At 33.7% G+C, this 23,665-nt stretch overlaps 1 protein-coding gene across 2 annotated transcripts in view; it reads right to left on the reverse strand.

Annotated features, from left to right (window-relative positions):
* Positions 1 to 589: 589 nt before the first annotated feature.
* Positions 590 to 23,665, reverse strand: part of CHD1 (chromodomain helicase DNA binding protein 1) — a 77,110-nt gene continuing 54,034 nt past the window's right edge. Inside the window, exons 24-37 of one of the 2 annotated variants that reach the window (XM_030817252.1) lie at positions 21,645 to 21,805; positions 20,325 to 20,366; positions 18,558 to 18,688; positions 17,382 to 17,520; positions 17,023 to 17,173; positions 15,687 to 15,803; positions 14,756 to 14,884; positions 13,944 to 14,207; positions 13,424 to 13,564; positions 8,326 to 8,504; positions 4,867 to 4,963; positions 3,836 to 3,887; positions 3,055 to 3,265; positions 590 to 1,588 (exon numbers count right to left, since the gene is read on the reverse strand). In XM_030817252.1, coding sequence (XP_030673112.1) covers positions 1,243 to 1,588; positions 3,055 to 3,265; positions 3,836 to 3,887; positions 4,867 to 4,963; positions 8,326 to 8,504; positions 13,424 to 13,564; positions 13,944 to 14,207; positions 14,756 to 14,884; positions 15,687 to 15,803; positions 17,023 to 17,173; positions 17,382 to 17,520; positions 18,558 to 18,688; positions 20,325 to 20,366; positions 21,645 to 21,805 — 2,160 coding nt within the window. In that variant the 3' untranslated portion in view covers positions 590 to 1,242. The remainder of the gene's footprint in view (positions 1,589 to 3,054; positions 3,266 to 3,835; positions 3,888 to 4,866; positions 4,964 to 8,325; positions 8,505 to 13,423; positions 13,565 to 13,943; positions 14,208 to 14,755; positions 14,885 to 15,686; positions 15,804 to 17,022; positions 17,174 to 17,381; positions 17,521 to 18,557; positions 18,689 to 20,324; positions 20,367 to 21,644; positions 21,806 to 23,665) is intronic. The other variant, XM_030817256.1, reaches the window with a different exon arrangement.

The raw sequence follows: 23,665 nt of genomic DNA on the forward strand, positions 1-23,665 counted from the left end.
GGTGGTAAGTGCTTGAGGGAATAAGAATGCAGCAGAAAATTACAGGAGCCCACATATCCTTTTTCTTAAATTTAATTTGTCATATATAAGGTTTTTATATACAATCAGTGTGCATTGTAACAGTTTATATTAAAAGTCAATCAAGTTTATCTAAAATGTTAACCTGGCTGCATAGCACATTTGACATTATTGCCCACATGAAACGGGAAAACAAACGGATTTACAATAACTTTTGGCCATTTTGGATTCTGAAAAGTGTTTATACACCTACCCTTTTAAACCAGATGCATCTGAAAAAAATGTTTCCAGAGCATGCAGTTTAGATTTTACATATCATCTTGCCATTTTTTTAAAACTACAAACACAATATTGACTAAAAAAGGAAAAAAAGGGAATAACATGTATCTAATAAAATACTCAGTATAAAAAGAGGACTAATGGAATTAAGTGGCCCCTTTCCCCATTTTTACATTCTAAACAATGATTCCATCAAGACAAATCATTAAAAAGTGTTATTACACTGATTTTTTTTTTTTTTAATAAGAAAGCCTGAGTTGGTAGGGAAAGGAACAGTCAAAAAAAGCCTGAGAAAGGGAAGGAAGTAAGGAAAGTTCCTTTAATATTTACAATAATTTACAGCCATTTTTTTTTTTTTTGTAAAAAGGCATAATAGATCACAAACAGGAAATTCCTGGCTATTTTACAGATATAAGTACAGAATTTAAATATTCAAGCTTGTGATGAAAAGCGGCAAGGTGGTCGCAGTGTACAATGTAAACAAGTAGCTTTGGAAATGAACAAAGTCCTTGAGTGTTTTTCTTTATTAAGAAAGAACTCTCTTTCATTCCTTCCTGAAACATGATCACAGGTCAGAGTAAAGTTCATATATAAACATAATTTAAATGGAGGTCAGTCTAAAATCACTGACTTAAAAACAGTTTTATCCAGCCTGTATGGGAGGGCAGTGTTGAGGTCCCTGTAATAGTAAACATTTTCCATTTCTTTAAAAAAGAAAACAAAAAAACGTACTACAGTTTTGTAGTACAGTGCAGCATAATCCTTAAATATAAAAATATTTTCTCTTCTGTTGGGATAATAGACCTTGCATCCTGGAAAGAAGTAACAATACTGCTACTGATAGAAGATCTGTTTATATCTTTCAAGTCATGTAAGGCAATTACTGTGTTGGTTTATGATATATGGCTAAAAGAAAAGTCCAGAAAAACAAAGTATCAGTTTTTGTTATGTTTTCCGACTACTCCAGGTATGCTCCGGTGTACTTTTGTGTTCAACTGAATGTTCAAATGGAGATCTGGAGCCATAAGGAGATCTCTGATCTAGTGGTGACCTAGGGCCACTGCTGGAAGCTCTGTGGTCCATTTGCCAGTCTGAGTGATACCTATAATCCCTGGAAGATTTATGGTGCGTATATTCAGAACTTGACCGGTGGTCTGAATGTAACCGATGATCTGAGTGAGAACGATGATCAGAATGAGATCTATCTTTTAAACTTCCTTCCAAATTTGACCTGTGATCTCTACTCCTGTGATCATCCAGTTTTCTGTGTTTCTCTCTGTCACTGTAATATCTAATAAAGAAAAATTGAGAATTTTAGACAAATGCAAATTAAAATGTTTCCAAATAAAAGATAACTAAAAAACATAAAAATACCTTAAAACATGTTTTTAATTGTATACAAGCTCAGTGTTTCATTATAAAACTTACTAAATTAACTCAAAAATCACTAGAAATATCTCTTTGGAAAAACTATTTGATTCATAAAACTAAAGCGAACCATACAAAACCCCTAAAATAGCATCTAATTTCACATGGCTATTTTAGATAATTAGCTGCTTTTTATTTTACACATCATTTACATGACTGCATCTTAATTGTCTGGAAGCTGAAATTAAGATTATTACAACTATCTGAAATACTCCTGAGACCAGAGCCTTTTATCAACCTCTAAGCAGGAAAAAGTTTAAAAATGCTAGAATGCAGTCTATGAAATAATCTGAAAAATTTTTCACTGGTTGCTGATGCCTATTAAAAGCTTCCTCAAGTTTGACTAGTTATATAGTAAGACTTGACACATGAATCATTAAGAAATTTACTCCATACAAACATGTGACAGCTTGATAAAAAATAAATGTGGCAGTTCAATGAGAAGTATTCTCTAAAATGAGTGCCTTTTCCAAACTGACACACACACAACTGTAACTATATTGCATAAGCCTGTGAAATATATACTATAAATCTGCCTTTTCCTTTTAATTATTTGACCCTTTCAAATAACAGCCATTCTACAACTGATGTGTTCACAGTGTTGACAGAGGTTCTCAAAGAAATTATTGTAGTGAACACAACTAAAATACAAAGAATGTCTTCTAATTTGTTTCTCCTACTTACTATAAAAGCATAAATACTATAAATCTCAGTTTTCAAGTTTACTTTTATAGTAGTGATCATTAACTACCGAAAATACTTCTTTATCAATAAAGGAATAAAAAGTATTCTGATGTTATTATACTGAGGTTGCTTACTGTTCAAAGGCTTCAAAAAACAACAATAAACAAAAAACCTTCCTGGTTCCAATAATATTCCAGATTGCTGAGGTTAAGTTTTACCTCGATGAGATGTGTTCACATATATTAATTTTTCCCCTGACTTTTTAAAAATATGGAATGCAAAATTTCCTAAACCAAACCTGAATCACTGTATCAAGCTTTTATCACATTTATTATATTTTAAAGAGTATTTGAGCCAATATTCTTCAAAACCAACAATGAACCCCATGCAATTTATAATTATACAACTCCCTATATCAGCTTTCTTACTACATATTTTGATCTCAATTTTATAATTCAAAATCCATTTTAAAGAGAAATTCAGTTCTTAAAATATATTTTTCTTAATTATATACAACAACTTTATTTCACAAGATTTGTTTTGACTGCATGAAGATTGAATTGGCTGATAGGTCAAATACAGGAACATCATGATAAGGAGAAAGACATGCATAAGCAAAATTTCTAAAGTGACTGCCAAGTTTACCTGCTGTCTTGCTTGTAGTGATCCCAATCACGATGGTCTTTACCATTACTAAAAGAAGAATAGGGTCTTTTCCTGGAATCACTTTTTTTGTAAGAATCTCCCTGATGTCGGTCTTTATGATGATCATGGTACTGAGTTAAGTGTCTATCAGAGGAATAACTGTCCCTGCTGCTATCATCGTGATTTGTATTCTCTTTTAATCTTTCCACATCTGTTAGATAAGTACAACTTTTATTAATGACCTTAAAAATAATATGTGGCAAAAAAAAACTTAGTTGATAGATAACAAGAATTTGTTTCAACCCTTGCCAAAACAAAAATCGGTTCCCAAATGCAAGCAGTTAAAGCATTTAGAAATGGTGTATAAAAGCAGTACTAGGGATTAATTAAAAAGGGTTACTTGATTCTGAAATGTGACAGAAACTAGAAAATATGGGACCCATTCCTTTCTCAGACTATACTTTTGTGACTCTCATACAGAAAGAATGCATTACTATTCCAAGTTACATAAAAAAGAATATTTGTTCATTTTAACAGTCATTCTACAATTTCTAGAAACTGAGAAAAGGATGATTAAAAGGATAAACTAAAATGAACTATAAGAGAATACATTTTACATAATAATGTAGGTATGTATCAGAATTATTGTATCTCCTTAATATAAAGGTACTTATAAATAAAAACAAGGTAAGAACCTTTTTTATCATTTGGTTTATTTAAAAAAAAAATAAAAAAAAATTTTTTTTTAAATTTATTTTCCCAATCAGTAAGGCTTACATACCTGGATTTCTAATCATGTGAGGATTCAAGTTGCTGTTTTGATCATTGTTTTGCTAAAATAAATGCACACATGTGTAAGAATCTTTAGGTGACTTCACAAACTTACAAAAAAGGAGAGATAATTCTTAGAAAATACTGATAATGAAGTCTTCACACAAGATATTAGAATGTTTATGTGTGTATATATAGTGTGTGTATATATACATGTATGACATTTACAGATCTCCATTTTTAAAGTATGAACTACTTGTCCCATGACTTAAAGAGATTTTTTCACTTTGAAATAAATTGACTTAATAGAAAAGTTGCAAAAACACTGAGTTCCCACCTACCCTTCATCTAGCTTCTCCTAATGTTAATATCTTATATAAACATAGTATAATGATCAAAACCAAATAATTAACATTGGTATAACACTATTAATTGAAGAACAGACTTCATTCAGATTTCACATTTTTCCACTAATGTTCTTTATCTGCTCGGGGATTCGATTTGGAAGCCCATATTACACTTAGTTGTCATGTCTTCCTCTGGGATAGCTCCTTAGTCTACTGCATGCTCTTAACACTTCAGAAGAGTAGCAGACAGTTATTTTATAGAATATCCCTCAAGTAGGGCTTGTCTGATATTTTCACATAATAACACATATATTTTTGGCAAGAATTCCACATAAGTGATGTGCCTTTCTCAGTATCAGAGGGTTCATATGCTGCTATGTCTTAACTATTGGTGACATTAACTTTGATCACTTGTTTAAGGTGGGTCAGGCAAGTTTCTCTATAAAGTTATTATTTTCCCTTTATAACTAATAAACATTTCAGAGGAGATCTGCCAATATCCTGTTTTCTTGCGCATTAATTTTACCTCCCTTCTGTGAATCTTGCCTGCAACAATTATTACTCTGGTATTCAATGGTGATTTTTAAAATTTATCTTATTCATTCCGTATTTATTAATCAAATTGCTCTGTAAAAAGAATGTCTCACGGTTTTAATTATATAAATTCAGGGAAAAAATATGATGGCAAGTTTACCTGAGATTCCTGCCGTTTTTTAATAGCATGCTTATATAATTTATGTAATTTTCTTGCATCAAATTCAGTAAACTTAGAGACAAAAATCCACAGGTTTCTAGAAGAATTTAAAAAAAGGCAAATTAAGTTAGTCTGGTGGAACATATTTAGTTTTTTTCATGGAAATCCTTCCCTCCAGGCACAAACACATATACACATACACAGCCCTCTATGGAACAAACTCTTAAGGATATTAATTTTCCCATGCGTTTTTTCAAAACTTCATATATGAATAAGACTCCAGTGAAACTAAACATTAAATTTTACTTCTCTTCCAAATCGCTTCATTTTATAGTCTTTAGAGTGAAAAGCAGTACAATCCTAATTTGAAATGCACCAAAGACATAAATTAAATCAGGAAGTGACTCAGATTCATATTGTGATCCTGATTATGCATATAAGGGGCAGGTATGTTAATAACTGGAGTGGAAATACCATCAGATAATATGGATTATGCTTGTAAAGAATTATCTTAAATAATGCTTTATTAAAAAGTAACTGTCACTTAATAATGGTAATGTAATGGTCCCAAGAGTAACACGACCAAACCCATAAATGAGGTACAGCTTGCTAACTCTTCCCATCCCAAGGGAGGCATCAGTAATTAATCAGAGACTGTGATTATTTCACAATGCATGTGTGTATCAACTCATCAAACTGTATACCTTAAATATATAACTGTAATTGTCAAATATACCTCCAAAAAGAAAAGGAATGTTAAATTCTAAGGTAGGGTAGTAGTCCCTAGAAGATTCAAATATACACTAGAGGTATAATATTTACCTTGAAATATATTTTTTAAATGAACTTAGAGAATATATTGAATGATACCTTACTGAAATGAAATCCACAGAAGGGGGAAAATTCATCTAGCCTTTATATAAATTCACAGACTATCTCGGACATATCTACATTCTATGGTTAACTCATAAGGGTAAAAGGTAGAAAGTTAATAAAGTACCTTTTTGTTCCTAAGTAAATACCTTATAAAAATATATTTTCCCCCAAAAAAATCTAGTCAGGAATCAGATTCTGGTCTTAATTATATCATCCAAATGACTGTCTGATCTTGAACAAAGCACCAGAGCTGAGGCAAGCATCAGCACTTACACAAACCTAAGAATTAGTGCCCCTTTTAAACAGTTCAGGTCCTAGGTGTTTCCTTTGTCATTCTCCAGTCCCAGCCCTAAAATGCTTTTCATCTGAATCCATTTTTTTCTTCTGTAAAATGGTATAGTAAATATCTGTTCACACTTCCTACAAGTAATACTATTAAAAGGATCAGCTAGAATGAGGCATATTTGATAAGACAAATAAAATACAAATATACATTCTATTTTGGCCATCACTTTATTACAGTGATCTGTAAGTAAAAACTAGTGTTGCATTTCAGTTGTTTTTAAGAAATCTGGTCAAAAAATATACTGAAAGAAATTGTAAGCAAAAAACAAAAAGATCATTATGGTAACTACAGTAACACTTGCTTAATGCCAACCATTCTGTAATTATGGTTTAGATCTCTATGGTCTTTCATTCTGTACAATTCCCCAGATGAGGAAAGAAAGGGAAATATCCCATAAAGCAAAATAGCTGCGACCTCTACCTCCTGGGTTCAAGCGATTCTCTTGCCTCAGCCTCCTGAGTAGCTGGGTCTACAGGCACATGCCACCATGCCCGGCTAAATTTTTTTTTTTTTTTTTTTTTTTTTTTTGTATTTTTAGTAGACCACCGTCTCAGCCAGGATGCTCTCAATCTCCTGACCTCGTGATGCACCCGCCTTGGCCTCCCGACATGCTGGAATTATAGGTATGAGCCATTGTGCCCAGCCCACAATGACTGTTCTTGAGGGGATCGGGTCAGCCAATGATAGGTCTTAATATAAGGTACTTTTTTTTCTTGTTTCTGCATTAAAAAAAAATTTCCCCCAGCACTTTGGGAGGCCAAGGCAGGCAGATTGCTTGAGGTCAGGAGTTCAACACCAGCCTGGCTGACATGGTGAAACCCCGTCTCTACAAAAAATACAAGAATTAGCCAGGCCTGGTAGCGTGGGCCTGTAGTCCCAGCTACCAGAGAGACTGAGGTGGAAGGATAGCTTGAGCCCAGGAGGTGGAGGATGCAGTGAGCCGAGATTTGCCATTGCATTCCAACCTGGGCAAGAGAGCGAGATTCCATCTCAAAAAAATAAATAAATAAAAATAAAATTTCTCCAAGATAGCAAAAGATATTTTGCTTTATGGGATATTTCCCTCTTTTCTTCCCCATCTCCCCTTTAAGGGAATTTGGTTTAACCAGAGAGAGTGGCAGCAGGAATGAACAATAAGGAATATGAAATCAAAGTAACTGAGAACCAAACAGGGGAAAACCAAAAAGGTAATCTGCCCAACTGAGTAAAGAAAAGTGAGGTGAGAGCATAGCCTTAGGATGTAAAGTGACAGAACATAATGAAAAGCTTAAGTCTCTTGGCTATTAGTCTCTCTTCTTCCAAAGGTTGCCCCACCCTTTCCTTATAACAAACCGAATTTGAAATGGTACCTATTTGTATTAGTCACTGTGTAATTTTTTTAATTAAAATTTTATTTCAAATTCTTTAATTCTTTGCTCATTTTTAAATTTACTTTCAACCAAATTCACTGCGTAATTTCAATAAGATGTTCCTTATTTCTCATCTAGAAAGCAGAAAAGGTAGACATTCTAACTCTTTGAACCTCAAACATCTAAGCCCTAATTATAAGGATTCAAAAAATTGGTGAAGATACAACTAAGTATTTTCATTCAGTGGTCCTCCAAAAATGATAACCCATTCTTGGCAAAAGGCATTATTTAAACGAGAAGTTGCCAGGGTTTCAAATTTTATAGTTCCAGTTAAATGTAAAAGATAGAAGCCAAGCATTTTTACACTAATAAAAGTAGAGAAGAATTTTAATATAATCCTTTAGATTAGCTAAATTTAGCTTTAAGAACAATTTGCACTACATTACCTTCATTTTCCTAATTTTTTGCATTTTACATTGTGTGAGGATGTTAATTTTTACATCTTTATACATGTATCCAGGAGGTAAATTGCTAAATTCATGCAACAATAAACTTTGTGGGAACACCAACTTCAAAAGATATTACTGATAATAATTAGGTAAATTGCAAAGACTTTTTCAAATAAAATGCAATCTGAATTTTAATGAAACAGCTTTCACTATTTCTTTAAAGGCAGAGATGCCACTTGTTACATACCATGATACATAAGTAACCACTCATAAATAAAAAACTTAAACGTTAAAGGGAGAAAAATTAAAACAATCATCTGCAGGTTACCTCTTTAAAAATTATCTTGTTACCTAAACTTCAGGATCAGGAAAGAAAACAAAAAACAAAAGACAGTTATATAATATAAATTTAACACTTCCTGAAAAGTGTATCACTTACTTTCTCCATTGCTTAATTTGTTCAGGATTTGTATACTCTTTTAGACATTCTGTGATATGGTCTCCAATTTTTATTAAACATTGTCTAGTATGTTCTAGTTGTTCTCTTTCTGAAAGGCCTTTCTCAGGCCTATCAAGTTGTTTCAAAGCTGCTTTAACAGGCCTCATTCTTTCTTTACACTTTAAAATGAGAAAACAAGAATATAAACACATGTATTAGAAACCTAAATTCAACAAAATCTACCTCCTTCAATGATATTTACATGAGTATAATATAACAGTTTGATAGCAAAATAAACAATTAAATCTCACACTTCACAAATCTTATAAATCAGGGTTCTTTCCCCTTTAGATTTTCTTCAGGAAAGCAAGCCTTTCCGTTATCATTTAAAATCAGTCTTTGAGTAAGTAAAAGTTTTGGATTTTACTTAGCTTCTACAAAAAATGGTTATTTTTTATACTGTAGCACACTATTATAAGGAGTCTTAAATATAGACTATTAAAAGATAGTAAAATATTTCAGAGTATAACTTAATACCCTACTATCCACTAAATACAGGGTAAAATGACTTTAACAAAACTATTAAAATCAATATAGCTAGATATATAAACTGTATTCTTCCAAACCTCTGCGACAACAGAAGGTGGCGATAATGACTTGCTCTTCATATTTTGGGTGGTTGGGGAGTAGAGGGTCAAAGGGTAACTTTTTCCTTGGCCTATACATTCCTGACATGCATATTAAGAACTGTATGTTTTATTGTAGCAATAGGAACTATAACCTTATACCAAAATCAGAATAAAAATATTACTAACAAGGCAACCTTCAGATAAAATTTGTAAATGCAAAAACAAATTAAAATTTAACATTATATTCACAGAAAGCATGCTGGTTTAGTTCTAGGAATGTAAGGATGATGGGTCAACATCAGACAATATCTTTAGATAATCCAACAACATTTATTAAGAAATTGGGCCAGGCGTGGTGGCTCATGCCTGTAACCCCAGCACTTTGGGAGGCTGAGGAGGGAGGATCACTTGAGTCCAGGAGTTTGAGATCAGCCTGGGCAACAGTGAGATCCTGATTCTATACCAAAAGGAAAAAAAAAATTAGCCAAGCATGGTGGCGCACACCTGTAGTCCCAGCTACTCAGGAGGTCAAGGTGGGAGGACTGCTTGAACCCAGGAGACTGCAATGAGCTGTGATCATGCCACTGGCACTCCAGCCTGGGCAAGAGTGAGACCCTATTTCAAAAAAATAAAATAATAAATCCTCACACCACTGCTCTGAAGGACCTCTCTTACTACAAATAAAATTAAAATTCAGTCAGATCTGATGCTTTAAGAAAGGGAAAATCTTTAATTTCCTTTCTAACTTTTAGTTTATTCATCGCTGTTCTTTATGTTTCCTATTTTTTGTTCAACTTTGGCAGTTTATATTCTGTTACAAAATAATTTATCCAACATATGTAAGTTTAGTACATATTATGTTCTAGGCATTGTTCCAGATCCAGGAAATAGAGCTGTAAATAAAACAGATCCTGCCTTTATGGAACCTGGACTCTAGTATAAGACAGCTAGTAAATGAACAAGAAATAGTGTGTCAGATGACAACAACTGTGATAAAGAAAAATAAAGGAAGAAAGAGCAGGGAGCTTCCTATCTTATCATAAGCAAGATTTCAGAGAAGGGCAATGTTTGAGAAGACACCTAAAGAAAATGAAGGAGTAAGCCATTCCAAGTAAAGGAAAAAACAAACATGAATGTCCTAAAACTTGTTTGACATGTTTTTTAAAAAAGTATGAATGCCAGTGTCGCTGGAACCAAGTAAGTGAGAGAAGTGGCCGGCAATGATGGGAGGTGACTAGATGCTACGAGGCTGGTTTCAGGCTAAGAATCTTTTCTCCTAAATGAGATGGAAAGCCATTGGAGTGTTTTAAGCACAGAAATATAACGGTGTGACTTTACTCTCCCTCTAAGTCATGATTACTCTGGTTGCTATGTGGAGTACAAACTGAGGTATGAGTAGGATGGAAGCAATAAGAATAGACCCTGACAATAGTCCTTTGCAACAGTATTTAATCTATTTTATAGAAGAAACTGAAACTTAGAATACAATGACATCTGTCAAACCAAGCTCTAACCGACCTCAGACTCTGCTCTTTCCTGACTGCTAAATTATACTGTCATTTAGGAAGACAACAAGTAAAAGATAAGGAAAATCAAGGTGCCAAATGAAGCAAATATGTTTAGAGAGTGACGACCTAGAAAAGACCATTGAATTTCATAATTACTTAGAGCTATTCCCGAATACAACAGGATTCCTTACTTAGAGGTAAAATCCTATACAAGCCAGAAAGTCTGGCTACAGAGTCCATGTTTAAGAACTATTCCAGTCTTCATTTCCATGATACACACAATATCATTTAAGATTAATGGAGAGGAAATTCATGCATTGTGTACAGCGGGAATTTTTCCATTCCAGCAGTTACATGAAAAAGTTCGAAGATTAAAAAATAAATGTAGGGGAAAAAAAAGTGGCAAGAGATACAATTTCACCTAATTCATTAGTAGACCACATAGGGAAGGGAAAGTAGCTCCAGTGAAAAGTTTAATGTTTTCACTTCAAAAAAGCAAAAGAATACCACCTCCCCCGACTCCCACCCAATACAGAGTAGGTAAAAAACAAAAAGAAAAACAAAAAACAAAAACAAAAATGGTTACCCTTGAAAAAGAGAGAAGAAATACCAGCCTGTGAACCTGCAGAGGAGATAAAAATAAAAGTCCAGAGATAAAAACTATGGCTCAAATAAATAAAATGGAAGATAGGAGCTGCAGCAGCTTTGAATGTCTCCAATACTCTCAGTGACTGGAAGAATGTCAACAGCTCAAAGTATGGAGAACAAGAGGACTGGTAAGAACCAATATATTTAAAGAGCACGAACAATATTTGAACTATATTAGGGCATGTTGTGGAATCAGTAGGAAATACATTAGTGGGTTCATTAAATCAACATTGTCTAGTCATGGTGCAAAAGAAGAGAAAGTAGGACAAGAGGATAAGCTGGGGATCTAGAAGGACATAATGGGTTGAAAACAAATACAATTTTAGAAGGTGAAATTTTCCATCTTTGAAATATAGCATTTGATTAATACTAGTGATAAAACTGACACCCAAGTCTAACAAGTGACTGAAGTATGTTAATTGCTCCAACTAGTATAAAAGACTCAGATGCTAGAAATCTCTAAAAAGGAAATATAGGAATATATATTTATATATAAATTTGTGTATATTGTAACTATATATAAACATGATACATTTATATATCAGACTATAAGTGTTTCCTTCAGTTGTGGCTTGTAAGGAAACATTTCCTAGTCCTAGTTAAAGCCAAACTACATATCTGTCTCATATCACTCAGCCTTTTTTCTCTAACATTATTATTTCTTCCTGGTTTTGCTCTGCAAGTGGACTTTTTAGTCTCACTCTATCTGCTTCACATGTCTGAATTTAGGAACAACATCTACAACAATCACTATCAATTTCTGAGCTTTCTGAGCTTTTTTGAAGACGGCACTGATCTGCAAACTTTACATGTACCAATTCATTTAATCTTCATACTTACTTACCAAATAGCAGCATTCTGCCTCAAGAGTTAGTACTATTAAGCACAAACATACTGTTATATTATGTAATTACATAAGTATATAATTATATTCAGTAAATAAATTATGAATATATACATTGAGTAAATCATAAATACATAAATTATAATTATCTCCAGTAAATAAGTCTTTAGAATAAAGGCACAGATAGTTTCTCCCTCACTTTGAGGAACACAAAGGCATGACAACATGCAGAATCAGTATATTTGACAAGAGATATTGCCAGTCCAAAACAACATCGGTACAAAAACTGAGCCTGTTTAGAAACTCGTAATTTGACAATGCAACTTTATAGCTACTGCACCTACTAACAAAACATTAGGCTCATATTTTGTACATAATTTTTTCTTATTTCACTTATCTAGTGAAACATTTCATTCTTATTGTATTTTTTTAAAAAATATTGGTCTGCAAAAGACTGGGAAAAAAATTAGTCCTTCACCATAAATAAGAAGCACTATTACATAGGTGTGTGTGTGTGTATACATATTTATTTTTTAATGGCGTTTGGGAATTAAAAAATTTGAAATACGAGCTGGAAGAAAACAAATTCACTCAAAGTACTCGTTAAACCCCTCTTCTTAAAAGTCTTTATTAAAAAGTCTGAGTTGCTTTTAAATTTAAGACACTAGCTGGGTGCGACAGCTCATGCCTATAATCCCAGCACCTGGGCCCACCTTGGCCTCCTTTTATCTCCCCTGTCTGTTTTTTTTTTTTTTTTTTTTTTTTTTTTTTTTTTTTTTTTTTGAGACAGAGTCTCGCTGTTGTCAGCCCGGGCTGGAGTGCAATGGTGCAATCTCTGCTCACAGCAACCTCAGGCTTCCGGGTTCCAGCAATTCTCCTGCCTCAGCCTCCCAAGTAGCTGATATTACAGGCGCTCGCCAACATGCCAATTTTTTTTTTTTTTTTTTTTTAGTAGAGTGTCACCATGTTGGCCAGGTTGGTCTCAAACTCCTGACCTCAGGTGATCCACTGCCTCAGCCTCCCAAAGTGCTGGGTTTACAGGTGTGAGCCACCACGCCCAGGCTTATCTCCCTTTTACGCCAAGGAGTTCAAGACCAGCCTGGGTGACATAAAAAATCCCCATCTTTACAAAAAACTAAAAATTAGCTGGGTATATGGCACATGCCTCTAGTACCAGCTACTCGAGAGGCTGAGGCAGGAGGGGCACTTGAGCCCAGGAGGTTGAGGCTGCAATGGGCCGTGACTGCACCACCGAACTCCAGCCTGGGCAACAGAGTGAGATGCTAACTCAGAAAGAAAAAAAAAAAAAAAAAAAAAAAAAGACACCCTTCAAATTTCAAATACATTGCTTTTATCAATCTAATCTATAATAAATTCAAATGCAGTTCTAAATTAAAAGCTATAAATGACAAACTTCAACTTAAATGTTTTATGAGTTAATATTAATAATCAGAAAGTCTAAGGCTTACAATGCTGAATGTCTTCTGATCCAGCTCTTCAGATTCTTCAGAAATGGGAACTGGTTCACCACTTGCCGTGATATGAACTGGAGCATCTGACACTGAAGATTTCTTGGATCTTTCCCTACCATCAGACTTGGATTCACTCAACTAAAGAAAAAGTGAAAAGAAAACAAAAACAAAACCCCAATAGCAACAAAGGCAAAATGACTAACACTTCCAGAAAATAATTACTGTCTCATTTTATTCTACAAGTGCTCATTCTCATTGAATATCCTCCTCTATTTTAATCTGGTTTTTTTCTCCAATTTTATTTGGGGAAACAATCAAAGCTACTCTGTAATGTTGCTCTGAAGGTAAAGCATTAAAGAGTGTTCAGACCTATTATTCTCCTCTACTGCATACCCAAACATGCTTCTGAAGAACTCAGTTATTGAGACTAATATGGGCTGATATGCAATTTAGTCTCCTAAAATGTAAATATGCTGATTGTTTTTACTTTCTAAATTTTTTATTATGATTTGCATACCTTTTCTTCCTTTATGTCTTTTTCTTTCTGTATAGCTTCTTTTACTTTGTTTTCTCTTTTTTCTTTATAATCTTTTTCCTTTATATCTTTCTTATCCTCTTTTTCTTTTATCTCCCTTTTAAGTTCTTTTTTATTCTCCTTTTCTTTTGCTTCCCTCTTTTCTTCTGGTTCCTTCTTTATATAAACATCTGGCTCAGGTTTTTCTTCACTGTCTCTTTCTGTTTTAATTTTTTTATTTGGATGTTTCACAGAACTGATCTCATCCTGGAAAGTGCAAGTATGGCCAATGTATTACTAACCAAATTTTAACAACGACTAATTTTTCTTCATATGACTACAGATTGCATGTATGTGGATTCTGAAAGACAGCCCAGAATCCCCCTAATAATGATACATACAATGTTTACCTTCCTATAAACTAAAGTAAGCCAGTCCCATTCAAGTTCATAACACAATTAAAGCAGACTGAAGCTCATCGAACTGGCAAATGTTTGAAAAGGAAGGACCTTTGTTCTATGCCTCTAGTGCTATATAGTATCTACTGGACAGTGCTATATAGTATCTACTGGACAGTTAGAATTCTGTTCTATAATTGAGACCGTTATGAACCATAAGCATGAGTGCGCGCGCGCGCGCGCGCGCACACACACACACACACACACACACACACACACACACACACACACACACAGACTTCGGTACCTAAAATATAAATTTTAAGGGACTAGTTCAAATTTTAAATGTAAAGTACACAAAAACATGCCATATTCCCTTTCCATAGAAAAGGTTGTTGTTCTAAAACACATTCTTACTTTATCATCATCTTCATCAGACTTCTCTGAAGGCAGAGGAGAAGAATCACTCTTTATCTCCTCTTTCACTTTTATAGACTTCATTGCTTTATTCTTCTTAGCTCTTGCTTTTCTCCTCTTTGAACTTCCCTAAAAATCATTATTTTAATTTTATCCAATTCTACAGATTTCATTTTTAAAAACTTCATAAACATTAAATCCAATGGCTAGGACACATATTCCTATCTGATCCTTAGTCTATTGGTAATAAGCTGTACCAACATAAGAAACTCAATAAAGGTGATATAACTTAATGAGTCAGATGTAATATTAATGTAAATAATAAATACTAACCAATTATTATTCCTTTAAAAAAAGGATCAGAGAGAAGTAGAAACAAATTTTTTACCCTCTGAGATTATTATCGCCTTCAGCTTAATTCAATAGCACAAGAGACTGCATTAGGAATGATTTTTAACGCTACACAGGTAGTTATTGACATTATGGTCACAGGTAAACTTCTAACAGTTGCTCTAAGTTTCCAATCACCTCCTTTTTGGTGTCTTTTTCCTTCTTTTTCAGTAAGCTTGGCAACCTATGATGCTGTCCCTTAAGCATTCTAATGACTCCAAGTAAAACAGTCATGTAGGCTATGTAGGCTTGACTTCTCAAAAAGTACTCCGCACGCTAAACGAGTTTTCTCTATCCCTCTCCAAAACTAGAAAAAAAACAGAATCCTACTTCTAAAAGCTATGATTCACCAGTTTTAACATGTATGCTGAGATAATTTAAGGTAAAATTTGAATATGGCAACATCAAATAAAATTACTTAATTACAGAAAAATCCACTTATATAAGCTCATATTGACTTCAGATGTTTAGCATGGTGAAGTAAACAAAATTTACCTTACTAAAAAGTAAACTGGTCTTAGGCATGTGGGCTTTAACTTACCGCACCAGAAAGAGCTTCTTTTTTTGCAAGATCTCTACTAAGTAATTTGATGAGGTAGTCTGCACGGGTCTGCAACTGTTTTGCTTGTGGTTTTTTATCAGGATCATCTGGAAGAATCTGAAAAAGCAATTTTTTCAGATTGTCTTAATAACATGAGAAATGTATTGGCTAAAAAATGCTTAACCATTTAAATATATATATATATATATAGTTCACCAATAAGTCTCAATTATTAATATTTGTAGGAATAAACTCAATGCAAAATGTATTTTTTACACCTATGCCAGAGCCAAAAATTTAATTTTTCTGAGAATGAATTCTAAATATACTTTAAAAACCCTCAGATTATCTTTCAAAATGAAAAGTATGAGATTGTAAATTTCCTTCAAATATACAAAAGTGTACTTAACATCCACTATTAAATGTTATATAATCCTCAAACACCTTCCCTTCTCAGTAAAAGTGTATAATGTACGCAAAAACTCCTAGAATACAAGATGTCATCTTTCTAGAAGAAGACCTAAAGCATACACTGGTAGGAAAGTTTTACAGGGGAATCTAGACTACTTAATTTTTTCTTCACAGTAACAAATGACAAAGCACCAATATCTAAAGGTTCCCAACACATAAAGATAAACAATAAGGAAGTTCTCCCAGTGTTTCCCATTTTAGGCAAAAAAAAAAATGGATTTCAGCTAGCACAGTGCAACCAAATGACCAAAAATACTAAAATGCCGATATTTTTAAAAAATATATATAAAAGATTTTAAGGATTTTGTCTTACTGGAATAATAAAATTAATGATGAATGGGTACAAATACATAGTTAGATGCAAGAAATAAGACCTAGTGTTTGATAGGTGAGTAGGGTGACTATAGTTAGCAATAATCTATACATTATAAAATAGCTAGAAAAGAATCATTTGAATGTTTCTAGTGTAAAGATAAATATTTAAGGTGACAGATGTTCCAGTTACCCTGATTTCATCTTTACATATTATATGATTGTATCAAATTATCACACACATCCAAAAATATGTACGTTATGCATCAAAAATTTTTTTAAAGCTAATGATGGAACAAAACTTTTAACCTAATAATCTGAGAAATAATACACCTAGTGCCTTAATCATATAGTTTCACAGTAATGCAAAATCTCAGAAATCATTTAAATTTGATCCTTTCATGCAAAGCATCTTCTAAATGCACCAAGGTCACACAACCAGCTAGTGCCTTGGTTTCCAGATTTCCATTATTTCCAACGTAATTTAAAAGCAAGAATTAGAATAAATTAAATTCAACATGAATGGTCAACAGAATCAGAAATAGATAAGTACCTTGTGTGTTAGACTGAGGTCAGGATCCATTTTAATCATTTCCCAGCTTCCATATCCATATTCATAGATGCCAATTAACAAATTGGAATCATCTTCTTTGCCCCAGTCTATATCAAAATGAGCTGCCTTTGTGTGGCATGGGATAGTATACCTGGCATTAAAGTTAATAACTAATGGTAAGTTTGTAATTGCTTTACTGAAAAATTAATTTTGAAAAACGTGAGTCATTAGAACTTCAAAATAATATGCTTTCTTTTCTTTTTTTCAAAACTAGCCAATAACACCATAAAAATTCAGCACATTCATTTTGCAATTATTGAATAACAATAATCTTACAATGGAGAAAATAAATCACTCACTGCTTTCTTTCTTCTGGATCAGACGGAATGGATTTGTGCAAAGGTATTAATTCTTCTTCATGGGAGATGACTAGCTTGGCATTCACCTGTACTCCTGATATTCGGAATGTTGGACCCTTCACTTTTCCGAGTCTACCACCTTGATTTTTTTTTAAAAAACAGTATTTTTAAAAGTATAAAACATAATTCTATAAAACAAGCAACCGATGCTATTACTTATGTTATTTAACAGTAAGTATTCCTTATTTATATTATTAAGAGATTACTGGAAAACTTTAAATTTCATTACATATGAACAAGTGATCATAATCTAGCAGATGCAGATTCACAAAAAGTATTTATCTAAGTGTTTTACCAATTACATAAGATGGATCAATCTATTAATACCGTCAGCCTCTAAATAAAGAATTATAGGATGTTGACTCAGGGTCTCACTCTGTCGCCCAGGCTGGAAGTGCAGTGGTGCAATCATTGCTCACTGTGGTCTTGACCTCCTGGGCTCAAACAACCCTCCCACCTCAATTCACAAGTAACTGAGACTACAAGCACGCACAATCACACCCTGCTAATTTTTATTTTTTCATTTTTCTTAGAGACAGGGTCTCACTATGTTGCCCAGGCTGGTCTCAAACTTCTGGGTTCAAGCTAAACTCCCATCTCAGCCTCCCAAAGTGCTAGGATTACAGATGTGAGCCACTATGCCTGGCCTGCTTATTAAATCTTATCTAAATATTTTTATTCAGGTAAATGAACAGCAGAATAAGCATAATAATAAAATAATTATGTCTCAAACCAGTATCATATGTGTATATTTGCATTATATTTTCCCAGTCATCTATACTAAAAATCCTATAGATACTATACATATTGTATTATGTGTGTGTGTGTGTATATACACATATATCTATGAATGTATATATGTGTGTGTATAAAACAGTAATTTCTGACCTTACCTCACAGACAAAAAATGTCAGGGGAATTAAAAACAGATTCTACTGCCTTCAAATTGCAATTCTGTTCTCCATTTCCTATTACCGAGAATAGCTTTACTTTGTTTTATAAATAACCTTTTGAGACTGATGAATAAATAATTTAAGATATAATACCTAGCTCAATATAGCATATTTTGAAACTTTCATTTACTTCTCTTTTAAATCACTCTCATTTTAATGTTACCTGTTCGTTCTGTTCCTGAAGAACTATCCTTTAAAGCTTTAATGCAACCATTATGTACCAATTCTCCCAGTCGTCTAAGGTCTGTTTCCGACTTATCAACTAATTCAGCATCTCGAGCAATTGCATCTAATCTGTAACAAAATAATCCAATTTTCAGGTAAATATGTTAAATGAAGTGGTGCCATTTAAGATTAACTTTCACTCTATTTCAAGATCTGAATGTCACTCTACTGCATGCTCTACATATTCTTGTTCACATAAATGGCAGGAAACACATAAAAACCAGGACAATGTGGCAGACAAATAATGCATTTATATATTCAATAAGTTTAATTCATTATAGAGCAAATGGAAGATTATATACCAATTCTGTAAAACCTTTTAATAACTGATCAAATTTTAAGATGTTCAAAATGAACTGGTAAAGCTTTATAATTGTAAACACAAAAGCTGAGTAAAGTTCTGTAACTTTTTATTACTGTGCACCAAATAGATAAGATGAATAATATTCAAGACATTTTTTCATCTAAAATAATTATGCAAGTATTTCATTATATTTTAAATATGCCATCTCAAAATAAAACAGAAAATATATCTACTTTTTGAAAGGATTTTTTAAGAGTGAAAAAATAAACTAATTTGAGTCTTTGCTGATCTATATTCAGACAGTGGGTTGGCCACAACAAAGGGAAAAGAATATCCAAATCACAATAATTATTGAGATTATCTGGTAACTGCAAAAAAACTGTCTTAATTTGAATTTTAATATAGTTTGTATAATAAGAGAACGAATTCGAGAAAATTAAGAAAATATCTCTACTTAGGGAAAGCAGAGCTGGTTAAAAGGCTGGGTTAGCCTTTGGGAGGCTGAGGCAGGCGGATCACCTGAAGTCAGGAGTTCTAGACCAACCTGGCCAACATGGTGAAACCCTGTCTCTACTGGAAAAAAAAAAAAACTTAGCTGGGTGTGGTGGCACACGCCTTTGGTCCCAGCTGCTCGAGAGGCTGAAGCAGGAGAATCACATGAACCCAGGAGGCGGAAGTTACAGTGAGCCAAGATTGTACCACTGCACTCCAGCCTGGGAGACAGTGAGACACTCCATTTCAAAAAAAAAAAAAAAAGGCTGGGTTAGCAACTCAGCCCCTCTATGGATAAATCTGCTCATGCTACTTTTAAGTTATTGATGAAAAATGAGATAAAGATTGTAAAAAGTGCCTTACAGTCATAAAAGTGCAATTTAAACATGTATAGATAACTTAATTTACAGGAAAGAAATTTGAGACTAGAAATTAAAGGTAGTATAAAAACTTTTTTTTTTTTTTTTTTGAGACAGAGTCTTGCTCTGTCACTCAGGCTGGAGCGCAGTGGCACGATCTTGGCTCACTGCAAGCTCCGCCTCCCGGGTTCACGCCATTCTCCTGCCTCAGCCTCTCCAAGTAGCTGGGACTACAGGGGCCCGCCACCATGCCCGGCTAATTTTTTGTGTTTTTGGTAGAGACGGAGTTTCACCGTGGTCTCGATCTCCTGACCTCGTGATCTGCCCACCTTGGCCTCCCAAAGTGCTGAGATTACAAGCGTGAGCCACCGCACCCGGCCTATAAAAACATTTTTAAAAACAATCTGAAATTTCCCTTGTACATTAATTTTGTAAATGCCGATTAAAAGCAAATTTAACAAAGTAGCTAAATTGAATGTTAATACAAATAAATAAAGGTGACAGCATGTAACACATTCCATTGTTCTATGAGAATAACAAATGTATTTACCTTTCCAGAGGACCACCAAATTTCTTATAGCTCTTGATAAACCTAAGAGAAAATAATTGTTGGGTAAATGTGAGCTTCAGTATTCACTAAAAATATATGTATTTCTGATATTTACAGATATAAGAAAATACTCGTTAGTATAAAAATTCAAGGCACTGTTATCTAAGAAGAATGAATAAACTATGCTAAAAACAAAAATGTTAAAACATTAAGATACACCAGGTAAGACAAGGTATATTAACACCCAGGATGATGTTTAGATATCAGTATAAATAAAACAACAGAAACTAAATTTTGTTTAAAAAATTACTTTATTATTTTCATAAGACCAAAAAAGGTCTGATGTGTGTCTCCACAATAATTATCAATTATATTACACTTCCTCACATTCCAAGTGCTGATAAAAATTTACTGAATGGCTTTAATTCAGATGTGTGGTATTACACCAACAATGCAAAATTAAAATTTTACTTAAGAAAGCTACGTAAGTGGTTAATAAATGAGGAAAAATATCCAAGTAAAGTAGAAGTCGAAATGCTTCCTCAACTAAAGACGAAAAGTACAGCAATTCAGGTGGTCACGAAAGTGCCTTTTAAAAAGGCTAACAATGTATTAAATTTTCTGGTAGAAAGAATGAGGAAGAATTTTGTCAGGTCTAAGATTTAAAAGAAAAAAGTTACAACGGCTTCAAAGAAACAAACTTTCAAAATACGAAACTGAACAAGATTTTAATAAATGTCATATCCAAAACTATTACATAAACAAAAGTAAGCTGTTATCCCATTCCTCTTAAATAAATGTGTATATATAAACATATTCTGAATGGACACTACAATATATCCTGCCTGGCCAATCTTACCTCATCTCAATTCCTACTCGAACATATCAGAAATGCTTTTAACAGGGTTACTTTCAAAAAGGAAATTACCCTGTTGTTAAGAAACTAGAAAAATACAGAATTTCCAAAAAAACTAGGAACTTTGGGAGTCATAAATGCAGTGAGAATTTTTAAAAATAAAATGCATCAAAAATACTTTTATTATTCAAAAGGATCACTATTCTGAGTCAAATTAATAAAAAATTTTGTGTAGTCTAACTAGTTTAGCAATAAATAAATAACATGCAAAGATCAGACACCAAACTTGTTTTGTTCATTTATAACAAATACCCAAAAGCAGAACCACCCAATTCCTACTCAAATAACATACATTTGCCTCTTCAAAAACTTCAATCACAATTTTTGAAAATTATGGAATTTTTATATTTTAGTTTCACACTCTACTAAAACCAAGTTGAAGCGACTGTCTTATATCATCTTACCGCCTAATTTCTGCATCACTAAATCCTTTAATATTCTCCCGAGGAATAGTCCGTGGTCTTCCACGTTTCTTTGGCCTTTTCCCTTCTGAGATGGAATCACTGTCAGATCCAGAGTATCTCCTACTTCTACTGCGCCTCCCTTCACTTCCATTGAAACTAATCTGGAATTGGAAAATAAATATTTACCCAACCTTAGTGTAAAAACAGCTTGTATCTTAGAAGCAAAAACCATTATAAAAGATGGTAAGAATCTTAAAAATGTTATTCAATGTATCAAAAACATTCCATAAACAAAATTAAAGAGCAGAGAAAAATATATACCTCTGGTGGGTATTTTGATTTAAAGGGTAATTAGACATTATATCAAAAGCCTCAAAAGTTATTCTACTGACCCAGCAACATGGGCATTTTTCCTGAGGAGATCAGAACTGTGAAGAAACATTGATCAATAAAGTTATTTACATCATAAAAGAAAAATGTGGTTGAGCACAGCAGCTCATGCCTGTAATCCTAGCATGACTGGGAGGCCAAGGCAGGAAGATAACTTGAGCCCAGGAGTTCAAGACCAGCTTAGGCAACATAAGTGAGACCTGTCTCTACCAAAAATTTAAAATATTAGCCAGGTATTTTTGTAGCATGCACCTGTAGCTCCAGCTACTTGAGAGGCTGAGGTGGGAGGATCATTTGACCCCAGGAAGTTGAGGCTGCAGTGAGCCATGACTGTAACACGGCATTTCAGCCTGAGCAACACAGTGGGATCCTGTCTCAAAAACAAAAAGCAAATAATCTAAATATTCATCAAAGAGAGACCAGACAAATCTATACGATAGAATGCTGAGAGACCATTAAAAATGGGGTTGTAGAATAATTAACATTCATGACATACTGTCAAAAAGAAGAAAAAGTTCCAAATTAATACAACTCCAATTTAATTTGGCAAATGATAATGAGTTTTTAAAAATTAGAATGATGTACACTGTGATAATGTTATTAGTCCTATCTCTGGATGAACAGATTGATTAGCTGTCCTTTTTTTTCCGTTCTGCTTAATATCCACATATTGCTATTCTAACTAGACAAATCAGATATTCAAAAGAAAAAAAATGCCAGTTCAACCCACATAAAAGGCTATTTGTAATATCCATTAATTTTAATGGGATATATCAAAACACATATTCTGTAAGTCTTGGGAGTTTTTCCAAAGCCTTGGCACATATTCTCAACCTCTAATATGCTGAAGGTTAGATGAAGTAAAAAACGGTATTTAGACCTTATTTTTTCTAACCTCCCTTGATCCTTTCACAGGATCTAATGCAATGCTGCATTCTCACACACTCTAAAACAAAACTACTTAGGGGTTTGAAGAAATAAACAGAAACAAGAAATAACATGCATGGTTACTTTCAGGCCAAAAGCATTATTTTTGGCTCCACTTCTGGCTGTTATGTAGAAACTTGGTAGGTACACTGCTCCTACTCTAACAACAAATCTGATCTACAGAATCATAATTTTTCTGTTTAACATCAGAGAGATGAAATCACAGGGCAACCTACACATCTAAATGTAAGGATATATAGGAGATTACAAAAAGAGAAAAAGAGAACTTGAACAGTGGCTCATTTGTGAAGGGCACAGGTGACAGAAATCAAGTACCATATAAGCAGGTAAGAGGAGATCAGCTAAAATCGGCTAATGGCTGAGTGTACGCTATTGTGAGATCACAGGACCTAACAGCCAAAACTCGGAGGACCTGCACCCACTCTCAAGCACTTTGCCACAAACTTCTACCAGGTGCTCATGAGAAGGAAGACTGGAGAAAACTTTCCTCCATGGTACAGCCTTGGAGAAAGTGAGCAGTCACCTTTGTGTTAATAGGAAGGAAGCCTTGCCAGACCCTTCTCATCTGGTCAACTGAGGGCACAGAATAAGATCTAATATGGTTGCAAGAAAATAAAAAACAAAAAGCTACCCTTGGGGGAATGGTAGCAGGGCAGGGACTAGAGTGGGGCAAGCCCCTCATT

Source organism: Nomascus leucogenys, chromosome 2, assembly GCF_006542625.1.
Source record: "Nomascus leucogenys isolate Asia chromosome 2, Asia_NLE_v1, whole genome shotgun sequence".
NCBI lineage: Eukaryota > Metazoa > Chordata > Mammalia > Primates > Hylobatidae > Nomascus > Nomascus leucogenys.